This window comes from Musca vetustissima, unplaced genomic scaffold (genome assembly GCF_032173495.1).
Source record: "Musca vetustissima isolate MV318-11 ecotype Yass unplaced genomic scaffold, APGP_CSIRO_Mvet_v1 utg151800, whole genome shotgun sequence".
NCBI lineage: Eukaryota > Metazoa > Arthropoda > Insecta > Diptera > Muscidae > Musca > Musca vetustissima.
In genome coordinates, this window is record NW_026889398.1 from 41,108 (window position 1) to 62,069 (window position 20,962).

Consider the following 20,962-nt stretch of genomic DNA (forward strand, 5'->3'; position numbering starts at 1 on the left):
GAACCGTTAAATAGTTAAACCCTATACAACTATTTTGTCAGGGTACTATAGCTTTGTGCAGCCCCAAGGGTGTGTAACGCCGCGAAATATTGGTTCTAGACCCACCTTTACCGATTGTCATATCAGCTGAGTCGATCTAGACATGTTTGTCCGTCCCTCTGTCAGTTCCTCCTGTCCATTATAATTTGTGAACACGATACATGGACCAATCGTCACGAAATTGTGCATGTAGGATAGGTTCTGCTAAATGAAGACCTCTATTGTTTTTGGAAAAGATCGGTTAATATTTGGATGAAATGGAGCAAATACTTAATTTTTGTAAATTTTTCTGGTCGCTCCAGATGCCGAAATTATATCTCGAACATCGAGAAATTTTACATGGAGAAGGGGATCGGGCCAAAGAATGAACAGCCTGTTTTCACAAAGATCGGTCTATATTTAGCGGGTCAAATGTACCCTGACTTTTGTGTGAAAAATAACAAAAACTTTTGCGTTTATATTTACTCCTGAAAGTAAGAGATGTTGATAGTATATCCAAGAGGAGTGGTTGACCTTTAAAATGATACCAATGATATTGTCTTATGTACTCGGATGTGGAAGTTACACTTAAATATTTACAGGTGCTTACGTATTCAGATATTTTTTAGTGACCCATTACCACGTTAGATGGCGGAAGCATTGCGTTGATCGCTTTGAAATTTTCCATGGGGATCAAGGTATGGTCAAGGACAACGCCTATAATTTTCGGTGATGTTCAGATAATAATATTAGTATTATGTGGACCAAAAACTAAATTTGTTGTGTTTTTTCGAGTCGATCTATAGGCCACAATTATAAGTCGAACATCACAACAAAACTGGCTGTACTGAATATTAGTAATATTCAGAAAATATGTCAGTGTAAGGAAGAGGTGCAGTGGACCTCTAGTGAACCAATTACATAACATCGGATAACAATATACATGGGAACTATACCTACATCTGAACCAATTTTCCGATTTCGAATATCAAAATAAATAATTGTCGTTTGAAATGTCAAGCTAATAAACTTGTTTAGATGCACGGTTTTTTGTATTTTTACAGATGCTTTTGTAATATTTCCGTTCCAACTTATGGTGGAAGGTATGGAAACGAATTTGTGCGGCCACACACAGTGGTCCTCGACCCCTAGTATATCCATCGTAATATCTCGACTAACTGAATTGATCTAGGTATGTATGTCCGTCCGTCTGTATGTTCTTTATAATTTATAACCAAAGAAGAAGAAGTTTGTATGTAGGATCGGTTCTGGTCAGTACTAATTCGTAATCCGCTAAATTTTCCAAACAAAAAAAGTGCGGAATGTACATTTTTGATCGGTACTGTATATTCTATATTCGACACTATAGGTTATTAGTTTATATAATTTTAATTTAACTGCGCTTTATTCCAAAAAAAAAAGTTGTCGGCATGGGTCCACTTTAAGTTTACTCCCAATACATAGGTAAATCCTGTTTTGGGGTATTTTAAAAGTCGTAGCTACATGTTTTATGCGAATTTCATGTAACTTTGTATATCTGGATCACATAGGGTGAAATTTCCTTGTATAATAACAGTTCCGCTATGTTTTCGACCCGATCTAACTCAACACATTGATTATTTGTACTGCAATATTAACGGACATATCGACGTCCAAATTTTGAACACAGTAATAACATTAAATGATTAAAAAGAAATAATAAATGTTGAATTGATAATTTCCAAATCACTTTACTTAAAATCTTCAGGTTTTTCGTTGCAAAAGAAAAATCGTTTTTAAGACCTGGGTTTCAACAGTGATTGTAATGCCAACGCATTAGCCATCACATTTTTTTATTATTATGAACCATAAATTTGTAAAAATTTGATTTATGGCTTGTTTTAGCGATGTTATGACTTTAAAAATCACACATCCATTATTGAAACAAAACCAATGCCTGGTGTACATTTTTTTATTGTTATTTGTGTGTGTGTTTTATTAATTCATATGTAGTTTTTTTATTAATAGTATTGTCTATCACAGCCACCATGTCCCTCGATCAGTTTATTGATTAGGTATTTATTCTTAGAAAACACTGTTCAAGTTTCACTGTTACATATACATGGTATTAGCATATATTTAATATATATCTAGCTGTGCGACAATATATGTTAGCATAATTTTATCGTAAAAAACACATCATTTTAGCTGGCCATAGTTTTGTGGCGGTGCCAGTTAAATTTTTACTGAAATATATTATTTAACAATAACAACTAATATTGGGTAATTGGCGCTATGTCTATTCAATGTAAACGTTTATAAATATTTATAACACAGTGGGAGGATTTGGACATACCAAATTATTTAAACATCCAATTGGCAAAGCTCGAGACTCATTAAAATTTCTTGCCGAAAAATTTTAACTTAATACCCTAATCGTTTTCAACCGTTTGTTGTGTATAAGTCAACTAATGAAAATATCTGAGAAAGAATTAGCTATGTTCGTTACAGTAACGTCGGATAATATGGACTATGCGTCTAATGTGGACCACCCCCCATATCTAAGAAAATGCTTGAAATATGTTAATGCCGCCTTTATAAATATTTTCCTAATTAGTGAAAACAAACATCAAATAATAAATAATTGCAATGTTGAAAATATAGTAGAAGAAAATGTAGCTCCGATTGTAAAAGTGTGATTTTAACACTTTTACCACAATAGTCGAACACTTTGTTTATCTCAAATATAAAGAAGTTATGTGTTTTTTCTTGTTTTCTTTAACAGAAATATACGTTTAGCAGCAATTGCAATCGGTGATTCTTAATTTTTATTTATTTTTGAAGCCGATAAATTTTTTAAATAAAAATATTCAATGTCAGGTAATGTGGACTACTATAAAAAAGTGGGCCTTTTCACGAGGACGAGTTCAAAACATGGTCACATTTAGTATGCGAAGAGGTATTTCATCCTCTAAAAACTCGACATGCGAAATTACAGGTGCTTCGGTTGGATAATGAAACAAGGACATTCAAAATACCGCAAATGGGGCGGTACCCTTAAATTGGGGCTATTCAAAAATATTCAATCCATATATTTTTGCATTCATTGTTACCCAAGAGTGCAATAAATTAACATTCTGATCCTCATTACCCACACATACTGGTCCACATTACCCGCCAAGTTATTTTTATTCGCAGTATAGAGTTTTTTGGTATAGAATGGAACAACAGTTTTATATGCAAATATATATGGGAAATTACAAAATTCTTTTAAAATTCCATTAACAAAATTTTGAAAAATTTTTTTGCGAGCACATTCATAATTTTTGGTACATCGGTTAAGAAAAATATGCTGATTCGAAATATGTTCGCGTTCACAAATTCGGATGCTGCGCACAAAAGTCATAGCGATTTTAAATCTTGTATTTCAAATATAAATTAAATTAATTCCTAGTTGTTGTAATTCGCGATTTTCTTCACAAATGGTTAAACACATTTGTTTTTTTTTGGATACTTGTCAAATCACATTGAAATACGGTTTAATAGTCGCGAAAAACAAGCATGAAGATATCTGAAAATAAAATAAATTAATTTTTTAATTAAATCGAAATGTTTTTTGAATTTTCGATTTTTTTAGTATGGTTAAGGGAATACGGTTTTGCCTCAATCTTCTAAAATATGCGACGCTTTTTTCTTCAAATTCTTTTAGATGATTGTTAAATATCAGTATTTTCATCTGATAACAGTTTCGACTGTAAAAATGACTAAATATATTGCAGTTACAATACATAAAAATTGTCAGTATTTAAAATCATACAATTCGCGTATTAGTTGAAACCAGTTGATGCGCATGCGGTTTTCGTATAAACCGAATCAATCTCTTACAATAATTATGAATTTTTCGATGTTTCATTCAGCGGCCAAAGTGTGCCGTTCGATGCTAAAAATCACGCCAGGTGCATACGATTTTTATGCGCATCTGATTTCAGTAATCTCCTAGAAAATACACAAAAGGAGACCTATTTTGAAAGGATCGGTTAAGAACCGCGGATGTGCCTCCACAATCGATTTTGTATAAAATACGCATATTAATCGCTTATCGATATATTTTTGACCTATTTTCACTCAGATTCGTGAATATGATAACACAAGAATGAATGTATTTGAAATCTATTCGATGAAAAACGCGATTATATACGCGAATTTGTCAAAATAAGTTTTTGCAGTTTTTCCCACATTCAAGGTACCTATATCCGCCGTTTTATTTGGCGGAATTGAACATGGATAGGCTCATTAGATCCGGCACGTTAAAAAACTAAAATCACGCGGGGTTCCGAGGAATTTGAATGGACTTCCTTAATTTTAGAGTCAAAAAATATGTTTTTTATACAAATTTACGCACCAAATTTTCGTCTTTGGAATCCAATTGCAATGAAGCTACGGTGTGTACATTTATGAGATATACACTAAACGAAGCAAAGTCATGAGTTCTACAATCCTATAATTAGTTTAGTCCATTATTGAATGCGCATCCTAATTATAAGAAAAAATCAAAAAACACCGAAAATCCGGCTTCAAAATGTCAGCATCCTTTTTGGGTGGATGCAGTGATTATATCGAAAAATCATACATTAGAATCATATTGCCCATAGGGTATTCTCCAACTTAGTCACGGATCACATGTGCGTGCGTTGTGTAGTTCAGCCAAAAATCAGGAAGGAACACAAAAAAACTCGTTGGCTTCAACACATTTTGACCCATTTTTTTACATTACCACCATCACAGCTTCCACACAACTTATTATTTATTACCAATATTTTAAGATTTTGACAAGAACACTTCATTTAAAAAAAATGCATTTAAATTATATGCAATATGTTCATATTTCGCGAGTTATAACCTTGCAAACCTCAGCTTCAAGGAATTTAAAAGATTTTTGTAATTTCCCATATATTTTATACATATATTTGTCATTCTGAAATCTAAGCAAAATTTCATGTCAATCGTGTAATTGCAAAAATACAACAAATACAATTCAACAACAACAACAACAAAAATGACTTTAGAAATATAAATTTTTCGTTGCAAAGGGATTTGCAGCTTCAAATGATCCCATTGGGAAATTGAAGTAAATTGTAAACTAAAGGGCAACGAACCTCTGATTCGATTTCTTTGATTTGAGAAAGTATAATATAATTGTTACCGCGCGATTTATACTCTTTCAAATAAATATAAATAAAATTCTCATTCCAATTAATGGATGTAAATCCGATTCAAGAAAAAAAAATAAAATGCGTATATTGTATTTTTCCATCGTCTATAGATTTGAGAATATAGCAAAGATAATTGTCAAACATTTCATAAAATTGACAAAATAGAACCATTGGACTGGAAGTTTTAAATGATATATTGCATAAAAACGTGACATCTACTAATAGTTTCAGCAATTTCGCGCAAAGACTTTCCTTCATTGCGCAATTTTATTATAATTCCACGCTCATCATTTCCTTTCGTTTTGGAACTCATTTCGATATTTAATTCAAAAAAAAAAAAATAAATTTATCTTTGTCAAATCAATGTAATACGAACCAATTATTATTTCTAATCGTGTAAGACAATGGCAATTCCTTAAATACAGATTGCACACAAAAATGTGAAATCGTTTACGAAATTTTCACACAAGAGTCGCGATATTCATGCAAGAAAACTTAAGCGATATTTTCGGTGTCGATAACTTCGGCGACTAAACTCCCTACTTCTCGTTAACGACAGATTCACTTACCCTGTCGTTTGCACAGTCGTTGATGACTGTATACCTAACGTCATCAACCTTGCAACCAATCGTACCCTATTTAAAATTCAAATAAAACAAGTAACAAGTGAAAAAAGCGTTAAGTTCGGCCGGGCCGAACTTTGGATACCTCCACCGTGCTTGCGGATTATTGTCAGGTTTGAGTTTTTTTATCACGATATCTTTAGTAGGCTTAATGATTACAACATATGGCTAAATCGTCTTTGTAGGGTAAAAACTGACTATTCCCAGTAACGACTACCCCTCATATTATGGCCAAATTACAGCGTATTCGGTTGATAAACGCGCTCAAGAACCTCAAAATAACGAAAATTAGGGGAACCTTTATATGGGGACTACCAGAAAAAATTGAACTATATTTATAATTTTTAGTGGAGAGATTTGCTACCCAATAAGAACTCAGAGTACCAAATTTCACCGAATTCGGTTGAAAAACGCCCTCAAGAACCCCAAAATACCGAAAATTGGGGGTACCCTTATATGGGGGCTACCCGAAAAAATAGACCTATATTTATAATTTTTGTGGAGAGATGATCAAGAATATATACTTTATAGGGTCGTAAATGATTATATCGATGAGTTACAAACGGAAAACAAAATATACCCCCATACTGGAGTGTATAAAAAAATGTCAGTCGGTGTTGCCGACAGGTATATACCCCAGCCTATGGTTTGCGTAGGTCTTCGGAATTACACACAGATTTTATTACTAACTTTATATAAGAAATATGTTTTTATCAAACAGGTTTCGGATTTAATTTTGATAAAATTTTATAAAATATTGACCATTTGTGAGTGTGGTCTAGTGGACCAATGGGTCCCATCTTCAAACTTAATCTAGACTTTGTAAAGATAATGGGTTGTGCAAAGTTTGGTTCATATCGGTCATTCCAATCTTTTGATATTGGATTTACAAATATAGATATTCAAACTTTATCTAGGTTTGGTTAAGGGAACCCCCCCCCCCCCCCCCCATTCACGATTTTAATTTTTCAAGATTTTCAATGGGCTGGTAAATGAATACAAATGCTTGTTAAGGTTTGTAACTTTGCACATATATAATTGAAGATTTAAAAGAGAAGAAAAATAATTTACAAAAAAATTGTGTTATTGTTTTGTTGTTGTTTTTTGTAATTAAAGAAAAGTCCTTATTTTTGATGGCGGGCATGATAACTCCTCACTGGAACATCGGAATCCGAAAACTCCAACGGTGTTAGAAAGATAACATGTCTGGCTCTCGTATGAACTAGGATTATTGACTTCGCTCTAAAATTAACAAAATGGTTAACCTTTAAAAAAATATTTTTGGAAAATCGCCGATTTTTTACCAAAAACCAAGTTAAAAAATAAGGAAGATCTTCACCGATGGGCTTTATCCTAGTTCATACGAGAGCTATACACTCCCAGAGAAACGTTGCAAAATTTGGAACCGATTGGATTATTAGTTTTTAGTTATCGTGCCCGCCATTCGCAAAAAAATGTTTAGAGAAAAACGCGTTTAAAGTTTGAGAAGCCCTTCAGCTGTCACTTGATGCTGACACAATAAATCGGCTATATCTTCAAGAGTTCTTGAGATTTTCACTTGAAATTTTGTAGAGACATTCTTTAATCAGTGTAGATTTGAATTATATCAACAAAAATGTTGACCCCGAAAATGGGGGGGTCCCCCCTGTATGCCGTACAAAATTAATTTCAAATCGGACATTCCAATCGCCTGATATTGGATTTTTATATATTGAAAATTATGCAAAGTTTTGTTCAAATCGGACATTCCAATCGCCTGATTTATTTATAAATTTTGACCCTCTGTGGGGTCCAGATGGTGTGGACCAATGGGTCACATCTTCCTACTTGACCTAAAACAAACAACAAAATTAAAATTCATTGAAATATGAAACATCTTTCAGATATTACTTAAAATATTTCGTCAATTGCAAATTAATCTGGACCATCCTAAAAGTAAAACAATGCACCTAAATAATTGTATATTCAGTCGTACTTAACTATTTAACCAAGATTTAATCCTAAATTTTTTATGTAGATGTTCAGAAAGAATTTTCTATTTGTTTCTGTCAATATTTCATAGTACACTCGATTCAGACTATTTATGTTTTGTTCTCATATTTCGAGAAGGACGACATTTTCGACGACATATCATGTGTTTAGTCATGAATGACAATTCCATAAATTTCGTCAACGAAATTGTCATGCAAGAGAGTATTTTCTACTGGGTTGCGCCCAATTAACATGGAGTTTGACAAACATGAGGAGTTTGGTGCACCATTTACATAAAATCGGACGAAAATATATATGGAAGCTATATACAAATCTGAACCGATTTCAACGAAACTTGCCACAGGTAAGGTTTTATCAACTTCAGTTGTTTGCCTATGGGCCATATTTTGGGTCATTGGCGTATCAATAACATAGAATCTGAGGAAAATATATGATAGCTATATCCCAATCTGAGCCGATATCAACGAAACTTATCACACGTTAGACGATACTATCTTCAGTAGGTTGTGCAAAATGTTGTGCCTATATTTTGGGTGCTTGGTTCATCATTTACTTGAAATCGGCCGAAAATATATATGGAGCTGTACCAAGATCTGAACTGATTAAAAAAACTGGACTGTACGTTAGACTGAGCTAACTTAAGTACGTTGTGCAAAATTCGGTGCCAATCGGTCTAACTTTGGTTCTCAGGTGCACCAAATATTTCAAATCGAACGAAAATTTATATTTTAGCTTTGTCTAAATCTGAACCAATTTTCCCAATTTCAATTCAATTCTATGAAAATCGGACGCGAATATATATTAGAGCTATATCTAAATCTGAAACGATTTTTCCCAATTTCAATTGTTCGCCATATCAGACTTCATGTTGTGTAAAAAAATGCAGATGAATATCTCTTACACACTTTGATTGAAAAGCTGTAGAAGTTCCCCCGTTTCTTGCAAGGTGTGAGTAAAATGAAATCTTAAAAAAAAATCGTTTGCCGTTCTCTTGGCAAACGAGCAATATAAGTAACACATATTTTATATATTAACCCCCATACAACGGTACCCCCAATATTCGGTATTTCGGAGGTGTTTGTGCACGTATGTCAATCAAATTGGCTGCAATTTTATATTTAGGGTGATCATTGAGTAGAAAATCTCCCTACAAAAAACTTATCAATAGACCCCGAATAATGGGGGTATTATTCTGTATACTAGGAGTTTTTGACCGATTTTTAAATGGAATTGACTCTACTATGAGTTGTCATATGCGAACAATTTTGTATTATACAGATTTTTTTTCGAGCATGGACATAACCTTCTACCACACAATGCTGTAACATTGTCCCCATATTAATGCCCCAACCAATTTAAGGAATCTACGAATTGAAAGATATTTACTGTCGATAGTAGATATATTGAGGTATTTGTATTCCAGTTGACCTCAAGATAGAATTTTGCAAAGAAAATATCCTCGTATATTAATTTTCTCTGTAATACCCCCTTTTGTTATAGGATATGTTCATATTGACCAACGATTTGGCATATAACCTCCATTTAATGGTACGTCCTGATTTATCATTTTCAGCGGCATAACAACATTTTAGGCACTTGAAAGAACAACACTTTGTTGCCCCAACATAATCTAATCGATTCAGTCAATGGACTTAAACCACTTTCAAAATAAACGACTAATATAAAGACTCCACCCACTTTCAATTACACGGAAAATCATTCGCTGTAGTATGGTTGGAAACTCAATCTGAAGTGTGTCTTAGGCGTGGGGGCTATACAAAATTATGCCTGACCAAATTTAAAGCCTTTTACACCTATTATACCTAAAACTGTTAAACTAAATGTTTTATAACAACTTGTTGAGCACAACATTAATGTCGCATTTATGATTCACATGACATGTTTAACCTCACTCGTAACTAATGAGGTAAACTTGTTAACGCACAAAATCAAGTTTTACACGATTATTAGTCGCAATTTCAAAATTTTTAATATCACCAATAGGGTATTCCCTTCCATGTGGTCGCCTAGAAAACGGAAGCTGAACTAAAAGCGTAAACTGAATTTAGCCACAATTTTAGCAAAATTCAGACTAGGCCAATAAAAACAACATCCTCTGTTTTCAAATTGTTACCTCCTCCTCCAATATGCAAATGATGAGTTTTATCATCGCTGGACTGGAATGAATGGATTATTCCATATGCAAATGTTTTTCTTTTCATAGCATGCTGGCGAGCTACCTAGCAGCAGTGGGAAGATGTAAAGAAAGAAATGAGCCACAAATAGTTTCTGGTTAATGTTATGCATAAAATCTTTTTTTCAAGGTGACAAACTGAATGAATTCTGTTTATGGTCAGCAATAATATGACGTTATCGACCACAATGCTATCCAGACAATGAATGGGATGGCCATCGTGAGGTATTTTAATGTGATTTTTAGGGATTATTAGGTAATATTTGTTTTAAATAGAAATAGTTTTGTTTTGATTTGATTTGGTGATGAGCTAATGTTGCGTAGAGATGCATCTTATTTTTTGGATGTGGGGGCTTTTGAAACAATAAATTGAATATTATGAATTTATTAGCTCGACCAAAAATGTGAGACTGGTTTTGCCTACCTCGTTTTGTTGGCATCGGGAAACATAAACAATGCGATAATCGTTTTGCAACAAACTGGGACTGTTACAACATAACGGCTGAGCATAACCGGGCTGGAGTTCGGCAATTTCTAGTGAGGTAGATCAGTTACAGAAATGCTGTTATTCCGGCAAACAAATTTAAAATCGTATAAAAGTGTTCGGCTAACCAGAGAAGGGCATCAGTTCAATCATTCATTTCATACAAACAGCATCTTGGGAATCAATCCTCTTAAGGCAATATGAATAAATTCTTTGTAGTTTTGGTAAGTTATTGTTTACAAGCAATACAGTTCTCATGAACCATATGTTTTAACTTCCTTGTTTTCCCTTCTTTAGTGTGTTGCCCTTGTGGCTTCGGCTTCCGCCAAACCTGGCTATAACTATCAACAGCCACAAAAGGTCCAGACTGGCACTGTCTCGGGAGGTAACTTTAAACAACAAATCTTCCGTCCTTCTCAACCAGCAAGTAACAATGCTGTTTTCTCCGTAGTCCAATCTCCTGCTTTGACTTCATTCACCGGTCCAGCTCCAGCTCAAGTTGTAACCCAAACTACTCAAACTGCTCCACAATTTACCCAACAATTCACAGGCCCAGCTCCCCAATTTGTTGGTACTGTTCAACAGCAGCAGCAACAACAATTTGTTGCCCCAGCTGTCCAACATCAACAACAACAATTTGTTGCCCCAGCTGTCCAACAGCAACAACAACAATTTGTCCAACAACAACAATTCGTTGCCCCAGCTGTCCAACAACAACAATTTGTTGCTCCAGCCGTTCAACAACAAGTCGTCAGCCAACCCATCTACACCCAACCCCAACAACAAACCATCATTTCCAAGGACATCTATGTTCACTCTGCCCCCGAAGAAGTTGAAGAAATCGGCAACGATTCCAACGTACCATTGGGTCCCATCCGCAAGAACTACCGCATTGTCTTCATCAAGGCCCCAGCCCAAAACCTTAAATTGAACTTGGAATCCCTGAAACGCGCTCAAGCCTCCAACGAAGAAAAGACCGTCATCTATGTCTTGTCCAAGAAACCCGACCTCACCGAAATCCAAAACCAATTGTCGGTTGTCCAAAACGAACAGAAATCCCACAAACCCGAAGTCTTCTTCATCAAGTACAAGACTCAGGAAGAGGCCAACCGTGCTCAACAAGAAATCCAAGCTCAATACGATTCTTTGGGTGGTTCCACCCACATTTCCGATGAAGGCGTTGCTCCCGTTACATCAGTCATTGGCGGTGGTGTTGTTAACATTGGCAATGCTGGCAGCAACTTGGGTGGTGGCTCTGTTACATTCCAAGGCGGAAACACCTTCGGTCACCAACACCACCAACAACAGCAACAATTCGTCCAACAATCCTTCCAAACCTCCCAAACTTCTGTCGCTACTTCTGTTCCCAACCAGAAGTACTTACCAGCCCAGAAGAAATAAGATGGCAATTGAATTTTTGTTCTAAAAAACTTGTGCCATTAGATGCTGTTACACCTGATAGAAAATAAGCCTACTTTCATTTACTACCAACTTTTTTCTTTGAACTATAGCTTCTCCAACCTTTGATTTTTCGCCTATTTTACTACACAAACTTTCTTCATATTTATGAAAATAATTTATTAAGTGCAATAAACAAAATGTTATACATAATATTTATTTGTTTTCTTTTCGCCTTCATTTCAACATAATCTGATTAAGTTGCAAATTCAAAATTTCGTTGGTTTATATTTGATATTATCATTTGAATCGAAAAATCATTTTGAAATATTTCCATTAAATTAAAAGACGGATGGCATACAAACATTTATGTTGTGTCAGCTGTCGCTCAAAGCATCGTTGCTAATACATTTCTTCAACGAAAGAAATGGGTATTCATTGCTAAACCTGATGAAATTTTTGTTTTATAATCTATTCTAATAAAAGAGTAAAGCGATTGACCGACTGACTGATTTAACGATTCATCAACGCCCAGACGAAACGGCTGAAGCTAGAATCTTGAAATTTTGGGTGAGGATCACCCTTGGTCCAAAGATGACAGATAAGGCTGGGTTTTTCGAAATTCGTACTAGAACCGTACGAAAAGTACTAAAAATATGGTATCATTTGTATTTGGCGAAACAGTAGAGCTAGAAATCTAAAAATTTGGATTGAGGGTCACTGATGGAGTGTAGAATAGATGTAAAGTACAAAAGGACAATTTGAATTTTTTGGAAATGAAATCAGGATCACTGTTGAGGTGTAAGATTGAGATATGTAGGAAGTTTTAGAAATTTGTACTAAGTGTAAATTTGGTATAACTATAAAAATGAGGGTCACTGATGGAGTGTAGAATAGATGTAGCAAAGGACTTTTTGGAAATACGAACTATAAGTATCGGAAAAGTACTGAAATGTACTAAATTTGGTACAATTTCGTAGCATGTGAATGAATTGAGCTAAAAACTTGAAATTTGTAATGCAAATTAAGATTAAGAATTAGGTTGTTTGGATTTGGGAGATCCTATAGAGCGGGAACAATGAAATTTGGAGTCAGGATCACTGTAGGGGTATGGGATTGGGGTCAGGATTCAGTTTACGAAAATAATACTTATGGGTACTAAATGGTACAAAATTTGGTACAATTTGAATTTTAGGTGAACCAATAGAGCTAGAATCATGAAATTTGGAGTCAGGATCACTGTTGAGGTGTAAGATTGAGATATGTAGGAAGTTTTAGAAATTTGTACTAAGTGTACTAAATTTGGTACAATTTGGATTGGATTGTTGATTTGTAGGTTTGGGGTATGTAGGAAGTTTTAGAAATTTGTACTAAGTGTACTAAATTTGGTACAACTTAAATTGTGGGTGAAGCGATAGAGTTGGAATCCTGAAATTTTGATTTAGGATCACTGTAGAGGTGTAGGATTGGGGTATGTAGGAAGTTTTGGAAATTGGTACTACTGTGTACTAAATTTGGTCCAATTTGAATTGTGGGTAAACCGATAGAGTTGGAATCCTCAAATGTTGATTTAGGATCACTGTGGAGATGTAGAATTGTGGTATGTAGGAAGTTTTGGAAATTCGTACTACTGTGTACTAAATTTGGTACAATTTTAATTGTGAGTGAAACGATACAGTTGGAATCCTAAAACTTGGATTTAGGATCACTATGGGGGTGTAGGTTTGTGGTAAGAAGGAGGTTTTAGAAATTCGTACTACTGTGTACTAAATTTGGTACAATTTACATTGTGGGTGAACCGATAGAGTTGGAATCCTGAAACTTGGATTTAGGATCAGTGTGGGGGTAGGATTGGGGTATGTAGAATGTTTTGGAAATTGGTACTACTGTGAATTAAATTTGGTACAATTTGAATTGTGAGTGAACTGATATAGTTTGAATCCTGAAAAATGGATTTAGGACCACTGTGAGGGTGTTGATTTGGGTTAAGTTGGAAGTTTTTGAAATTCGTACTACTGTGTACTAAATTTGTATTGTGGGTGAACCGATAGAGTTTGAATCCTGAAACATGGATTTAGGATCACTGTGGGGGTGTATGATTGGGGTATGTAGGAAGTTTTGGAAATTTGTACAATTTGAATTGTGAGTGAACCGGAAGAATTTGAATCCTGAAACTTAGATTTAGGATCACTGTGGGGTGTTGGTTTGGGTTAAGTAGAAAATTTTGGAAATTCGTACTACTGTGTACTAAATTCTGTACAATTGGGATTGTGGGTCAACCGATATATTTGGAATCCTGGGTGGGTGAATTTTGGCACTGCTGTGTACAAAATTTGGTATAATTTGAATTGTGGGTTTACCGATAGAATTGGAATCCTAAAACTTATATTTTGGATCACTGTAGTGGTGCAGGTTTGGGGTAAGTAAGAGGTTTTTGGAAATTCATACTACTGTGTACTAAATTTGTTACAATTTGAATTGTGGGTGAGCCTATGGAGTTGGAATCCTGAAACATGGATTTAAAATCACTGTCGGGGTCTAGGTTTGGGTTAAGTAGTAAGTTTTGGAAATTCTACTACTAAATTCTGTACACTTTCAATTGTGGGTGAATTAATAGAGTTGGAATCCTGAAATTTGAATTTGGAATCATTGATTGAGGAGGGTACTTATGGAAATAATGTGTGCTAAATGGAAAATTTGTTAAAATTTGGATTTGGGTGAACCTTTAGAGCTCGAATTATGAAATTTGGTACTAAATGGTACTCAAATTTAATTTATAGTCGATATTAATGTGTGGATTGTTTTTCAGACATATGCAGTTTTATCTAAAAATAAAATAATATGTTAATACATTATTAAATATTTCCTACATTCGCTAACGAAGTTGCGGGCATATGCGTTATAAGTGACTGGCTATATATATAAAAGCTAAAGTTAGGTACTTGAAATGTGGCATATGTGACTGGCGTGTGATAAGGCGGGGTTTTTGGAAATTCGTACTAAAAGGTACTAAAAAGTACTAAAAACTGAATTGCGCGGGAATGTTTAGGTTTAAAACTTTGAAATTTGGCACGCAGCTTTCCTTAGGATAAGCAAAGTAGTATGTGTGAAAAAATTTTGGAATATAGTACTAGGAGGTACTAAAAAGTACTAAATCTTATATTTCAATGGAACCGGTTTAGATACATATCTGAAAAATTGTATTTTATTTTTTGGAAATTAGTACAAAGATTGTACTAAATAGTACAAAACAATGTATTACGCCGAAACGGTTGGAACTACACCTCTGAAATTTTTATAAGCAGATTTACAAATGATAAACAAATCAGAATTTGCGAACAATTTTGGAAATTAGTACTAAAAGTACTAAAAAGTATTAAATATCATATTACGTAAATATTGTTACAAATAGAATGATGGGCAAACATAATTTTTGAAATTGGTACTAAAATATATTAAACAGTTATAAAATGTCTAAATGTGAAACTTCGCATATAATTTAACTATTACAAATACAATTCTATGCATAACATTCTTTTTTTGGAAATTAATACTAAAGTGGTGATAAAAAGTACGAAATAATGAAATATAATGGAAGTGGTATAAATAGAAATCCAAAATGTAATATGTAGCTTACTCTATTGCAAGTACAATGCTATGCATAATTCTTTTAAAATTAGTAAATAAATACTGTAGTATAATAATACCTGAATAAATAGAAATCTAAAACGCGGTACATAGATTTAACTATACTGTGCTATACAGTAATATATGTTTGAAATTAGTACTAAAATAATACAAAATATTAATTACTAGCGGGCCCGGCAAACGTTGTCTTGCCTAGCAATTTTGTTGGTGTATAGTGTTTGGCATTTTAGATTTGTTTTTTTTTTTTAACCTACACCGTAATGTATAGTGTACAGCTCTTTGTAATATTTTGATATTTATCAGAGCACGCATAAAGTAACATAAAAGTACTAAATATCTACAACTTGATGTTTATGAGCGAGTCTTGCTGCCATTTTTGAAAAAAAAAATTCAACAAATTTAAATGCACATATAAGTTTGACTTTCGGATTTAAATACCTTTCGGGATTCCGCCCATGGTAGCCTTCAATATTCGGTGTTTTGAAGATCTTAAACACGGTCTTTAACAGAAGTCTTCTAATTTAATATAAGCAATACTTATTGAGCAGAAAACATCGCTACTTGAAATTATCAATATTGGCCCAAGTATCTGCATTTGGCTGTAATTTTATATTTTGGATGATTTTCGAGTAGAAAATGTTCGAAGCAAAATTTGACCAAGCTTTCAAGAAGCCTCCTTTGGGGATTTAGACACGTTTTTCTAGCTAATCAGCTGTAGTTGGTTGTTTTATTAATATTAGTCCACCTTTGTGGGGTTGCACCTAACAGTACCTACAATATTCAGTATTTTTGGTAGTATTTCAACAAAATAGGCTGCAATTTTATATTTTAGATGATCATTGAATACAAAATCTCCTTACAAAAAAATTATAAATATTTGTCCAAGTTTCCGGGTAGCACCAATATAATGATATCCCCCATTAATCTTCCTACAAAAACGAATATATCTTCATTCCCATTGTAGTAGCTGTAATATGTCATTGCGGTATATTGGGGGTTAAGTCACATTTTTGCGAAAAATTCTCTATTTATGTCCAAGTTTTGATAAGTTTCTAATTGAGCTTACTGATACACATTCTTGGTATCGGATATATACGAGGAGTTCTGTTTATAAGTTCAAAGATATTGACAAACGATTAGACATATAACCACCATATAATGGTGGATTTCCATCCTTGTTTTACCCTAAATTTTACTTGCATTCTATGGAAAACGTGAGCATAGAATGATCGCGTGTAAATTCGATTATAAAATTTTCAATTCTTTTTTGTATTCTCACATAAAAAAAAATTCAATGCAATGTCAATACAATTGAAAAAATTAAATATTTTGAAAATGTTCAATAATTGGCAAATGTAGGCTTAAAGGAATGATACACTACTAATTTTCGCCCAAAATATTTCGAAATAACAACTACGATGTGGTGCTACCAACATACTTCGATACCAAATTCGTGGAAATGCAAAATGCTTCATAATATTTTTTGCAAATTTTTCTCGGTTTTCGATTTTTCTCACCTTTTAAACCTTCTCTGAAGCTCCACGAACATTTCAAGATAAGAAATTCAGCCGTTCTTGAGTTTTAGGGAGACTAACGAACAGCAATTCATTTCTATATAGTTTTTTCAAGGCAATGACAATCCAATTAATTGTAGAAAATTAACATATTTTGAGAATTTTCCATAATTGACAATTTCTTAAAAATATACGCTGCCCATTTTCGCCCAAAATATATCCAAAAAGCACCCCAAAGAGATGAAACCATAAAAGTTCGATATTAAATGTGTGGAAATGCTAATATCTTTCAAAATATATTTTGCAACATTTTCGCGGATTTTTCTCACTAAAATCTATCCACTTCAATTACAGACTACTAACAGAAACTTTAAGTCAAATCGGTCCAGCCGTTTCCTTAAAATAAAAAAATATTATTTTACATTTTTACAAAGTTTGTATATTTAAAATTAAAAACATAATCTTGATACAATATTTTTTTAATAAATGATCGGATATGTATTTCATAATAAAAAGTAAGACATGCAATTCATACTGACATATATGGTTTGTCAGTCCAGTCAGTCAAAATTCAACCAATTTCAAACCACATGCCTTTCAAAATGATTTTTGAAGTTCACCGTTTGGAGTACCACATGCGTTCAAGGACTTATTGAACACATGTTTGTGACTAGTTTTGCAATTCCTTGTTTCTTTATTTCAGACACACGAAATAGTGTTTCAAAATTCGCATATGTATTTTTGAAATTATTTCGATATAAATGCCAAATACAACAAGCGAGAAAGATATCCGCCACCATAGGTATACTTGAAATTAAAATATAGCGAATATACCAATACCGACAGTTGTACCAAGCGATTGTTGTAAACCACAATGTACACCATATACAAATTTCAGATGTTCCCTAAAATCTGAAAACCCCACAATGACACCTCATTGTGGGTTGGAACATGTGTTAAATATAAAATACTGCAATTCCATGCTAAATATCAAATATAGGTAGGTATCATTATATAGGGTGTATACCTAAACGCTATAGTTCGTTCTCGAGCCTGACATTTCAGTTTTTTGTCTGGGGACTTTTGAAACAATGAATTGAATATTATGAATTTATTAGCTTGACAAAAAATATAAGACTGGTTTTGCCTACATCGTTTTGTTGGCATCGGGAAACATAAACAATGCGATACATGTTTTGCAACAAACCGGGACTGTTACAACACAACGGCTGAGCATAACCGGGCGGGTGTTCGGCATTTTCTAGTGAGGCAGATCATTTACAGAAATGCTGTTATTCCGGCTAACAAATTTGAAATCGTATAAAAGTGTTCGGCTGACCAGAGAAGGGCATCAGTTCAATTATTCATTTCATACAAACAGCATCTTGGGAATCAATTCTCTTAAGGCAATATGAATAAATTCTTTGTAGTTTTGGTAAGTTATTTTTTACAAGCAATACAGTTCTCATGAACCATATGTTGTAACTTCCTTGTTTTCCCTTTTCCCTTCTTTAGTGTGTTGCCCTTGTGGCTTCGGCTTCCGCCAAACCTGGCTATAACTATCAACAGCCACAAAAGGTCCAGACTGGCACTGTCTCGGGAGGTAACTTTAAACAACAAATCTTCCGTCCTTCTCAACCAGCAAGTAACAATGCTGTTTTCTCCGTAGTCCAATCTCCTCCTTTGACTTCATTCACCGGTCCAGCCCCAGCTCAAGTTGTAACTCAAACCACTCAAACTGCTCCTCAATTTACACAACAATTCACCGGCCCAGCTCCCCAATTTGTTGGTACTGTTCAACAACAGCAACAACAACAATTTGTGGCCCCAGTTGTCCAACATCAACAATTTGTTGCCCCAGCTGTCCAACAGCAACAACAACAATTTGTCCAACAACAACAATTCGTTGCCCCAGCTGTCCAACAACAATTTGTTGCTCCAGCCGTTCAACAACAAGTCGTCAGCCAACCCATCTACACCCAACCCCAACAACAAACCATTATTTCCAAGGAAGTCTATGTTCACTCTGCCCCTGAAGAAGTTGAAGAAATCGGCAACGATTCCAACGTACCATTGGGACCCATCCGCAAAAACTACCGCATTGTATTCATCAAGGCCCCAGCCCAAAACCTTAAATTGAACTTGGAATCCCTGAAACGTGCTCAAGCCTCCAACGAAGAAAAGACCGTCATCTATGTCTTGTCCAAGAAACCCGACTTCACCCAAATCCAAAACCAATTGTCGGTTGTCCAAAACGAACAGAAATCCCACAAACCCGAAGTCTTCTTCATCAAGTACAAGACTCAGGAAGAGGCCAACCGTGCTCAACAAGAAATCCAAGCTCAATACGATTCTTTGGGTGGTTCCACCCATGTTTCCGATGAAGGTGTTGCTCCCGTTACCTCAGTCATTGGCGGTGGTGTTGTCAACATTGGCAATGCTGGCAGCAACTTGGGTGGTGGCTCCGTTTCATTCCAAGGCGGCAACACCTTCGGTCACCAACAACAGAAACAATTCGTCCAGCAATCCTACCAAACCACCTCTACTGTCGCTACTTCTGTTCCCAACCAGAAGTACTTGCCGGCCCAGAAGAAATAAGATGGCCATTGAATTTTTGTTTTAAAAAAACTTGTGCCATTAGATGTTGTTACACCTGATAGAAAATAAGCCTACTTTCTTTTAACTACAATAATTTTTCTTTTTTCTTCGAACTATAGGTTCTGCAACCATTGATTTTACACCTACTTTACTACAAAAACTTTCTTCATATTTATGAAAATAATTTATTAAGTGCAATAAACAAAATGTTACACGTACTACTTATTGTTTTTTTTCACTTCAACATAATATGATTAAGTTGCAAATTCAAAATTTCGTTGGAGTTGTGTCATCTGTCGCTCAAAGCATCGTTGCTAAAATTTCTTCAACGAAAGAAATGGGTATTCATTGCTAAACCTGATGAAAATTTTGTTTTAATAAATATATATTTCGTCTGAGTTAACAGATTAAGTTGAATTCCGTCAACATTAGTCTTAGCTGTTGCACAAACTTAAATATAAAAACATATTTTTTATTTTTTTTAAATATTATTAAAAAATATTAGTTTACATTTTTACGAAGGTTGTATATTTAAAATTAAAAACATAATCTTGATACAATAAGATTTTTTTAAACAAATAATCGGATATGTATTTCATATAAAAAGGGTGAGGCTTGCAGTTCATGCTGACAGATGTTGTTTGTCAGTCCAGTCAGTCAAAAGTCTACCAATTTCAAACCACATGCCTTTCAAATTGATTTTTGAAGTCCCCCGTTTAGAGTACCACATGCCTTTAAGGACGTTTTGTATATTTGACTACCGTTTCCGTTTGTGGCTAGTTTTGCAATTTCTTGTTTCTTTATTTCAAAAGTTCCATACTTTGTAGTGTATAATATATACCCCATACGATGGTGTAATACGCCTATTGGTAGACAACCCCAAAATCGCGGAAGGGGACTACCTCCAAAAGGAGGGAAATATAAATAATTTTTGGCAGGGAGATTTGTTACCAAATACGACTACAAAAAAATGGATCTATCTTTATAATTTTGACTGGAGATATTTTTCTCAATAGGAACTCAAAGTACCAAATTACGGCTAATTCAAATTACGCCCTCAAGAAACCCCAAAATACCGAAAATTTGTGTACCGTTATATGGGGGCTACCCAAAAAAATAGACTTATATTCATCATTTTAGTGGAGAAATTTGCTGTACATTAGGAATCCGCTTGAAAACGCATCTAATATAAGCACAAAATACCGAAAATTGAGTTGTACACTTATATGAGGGCTATGCCTAAACGTAGACCGATATAGCTCATCTTTGAACATGACCTGCATGCAGACTGAAGACAACCC

The 20,962-nt window shown here is 34.3% G+C and overlaps 2 protein-coding genes across 2 annotated transcripts; both read left to right on the forward strand.

The window, feature by feature from the left end:
* Nucleotides 1-10,703: 10,703 nt before the first annotated feature.
* Nucleotides 10,704-11,904, forward strand: LOC133337099 (putative mediator of RNA polymerase II transcription subunit 12). The gene is made up of 2 exons (XM_061545362.1): nucleotides 10,704-10,727; nucleotides 10,801-11,904. The coding sequence occupies exons 1-2, from the start codon at nucleotides 10,704-10,706 to the stop codon at nucleotides 11,902-11,904; spliced, it is 1,128 nt and encodes a 375-aa protein (XP_061401346.1).
* A 6,810-nt stretch (nucleotides 11,905-18,714) lies between these two features.
* LOC133337100 (daxx-like protein) lies at nucleotides 18,715-19,725 on the forward strand. The gene is made up of 3 exons (XM_061545364.1): nucleotides 18,715-18,719; nucleotides 18,769-18,782; nucleotides 18,838-19,725. Exons 1-3 carry the CDS (start codon nucleotides 18,715-18,717, stop codon nucleotides 19,659-19,661), a joined length of 843 nt encoding a protein of 280 aa, XP_061401348.1. The 3' UTR covers nucleotides 19,662-19,725.
* The last annotated feature ends 1,237 nt before the right edge of the window (nucleotides 19,726-20,962 follow it).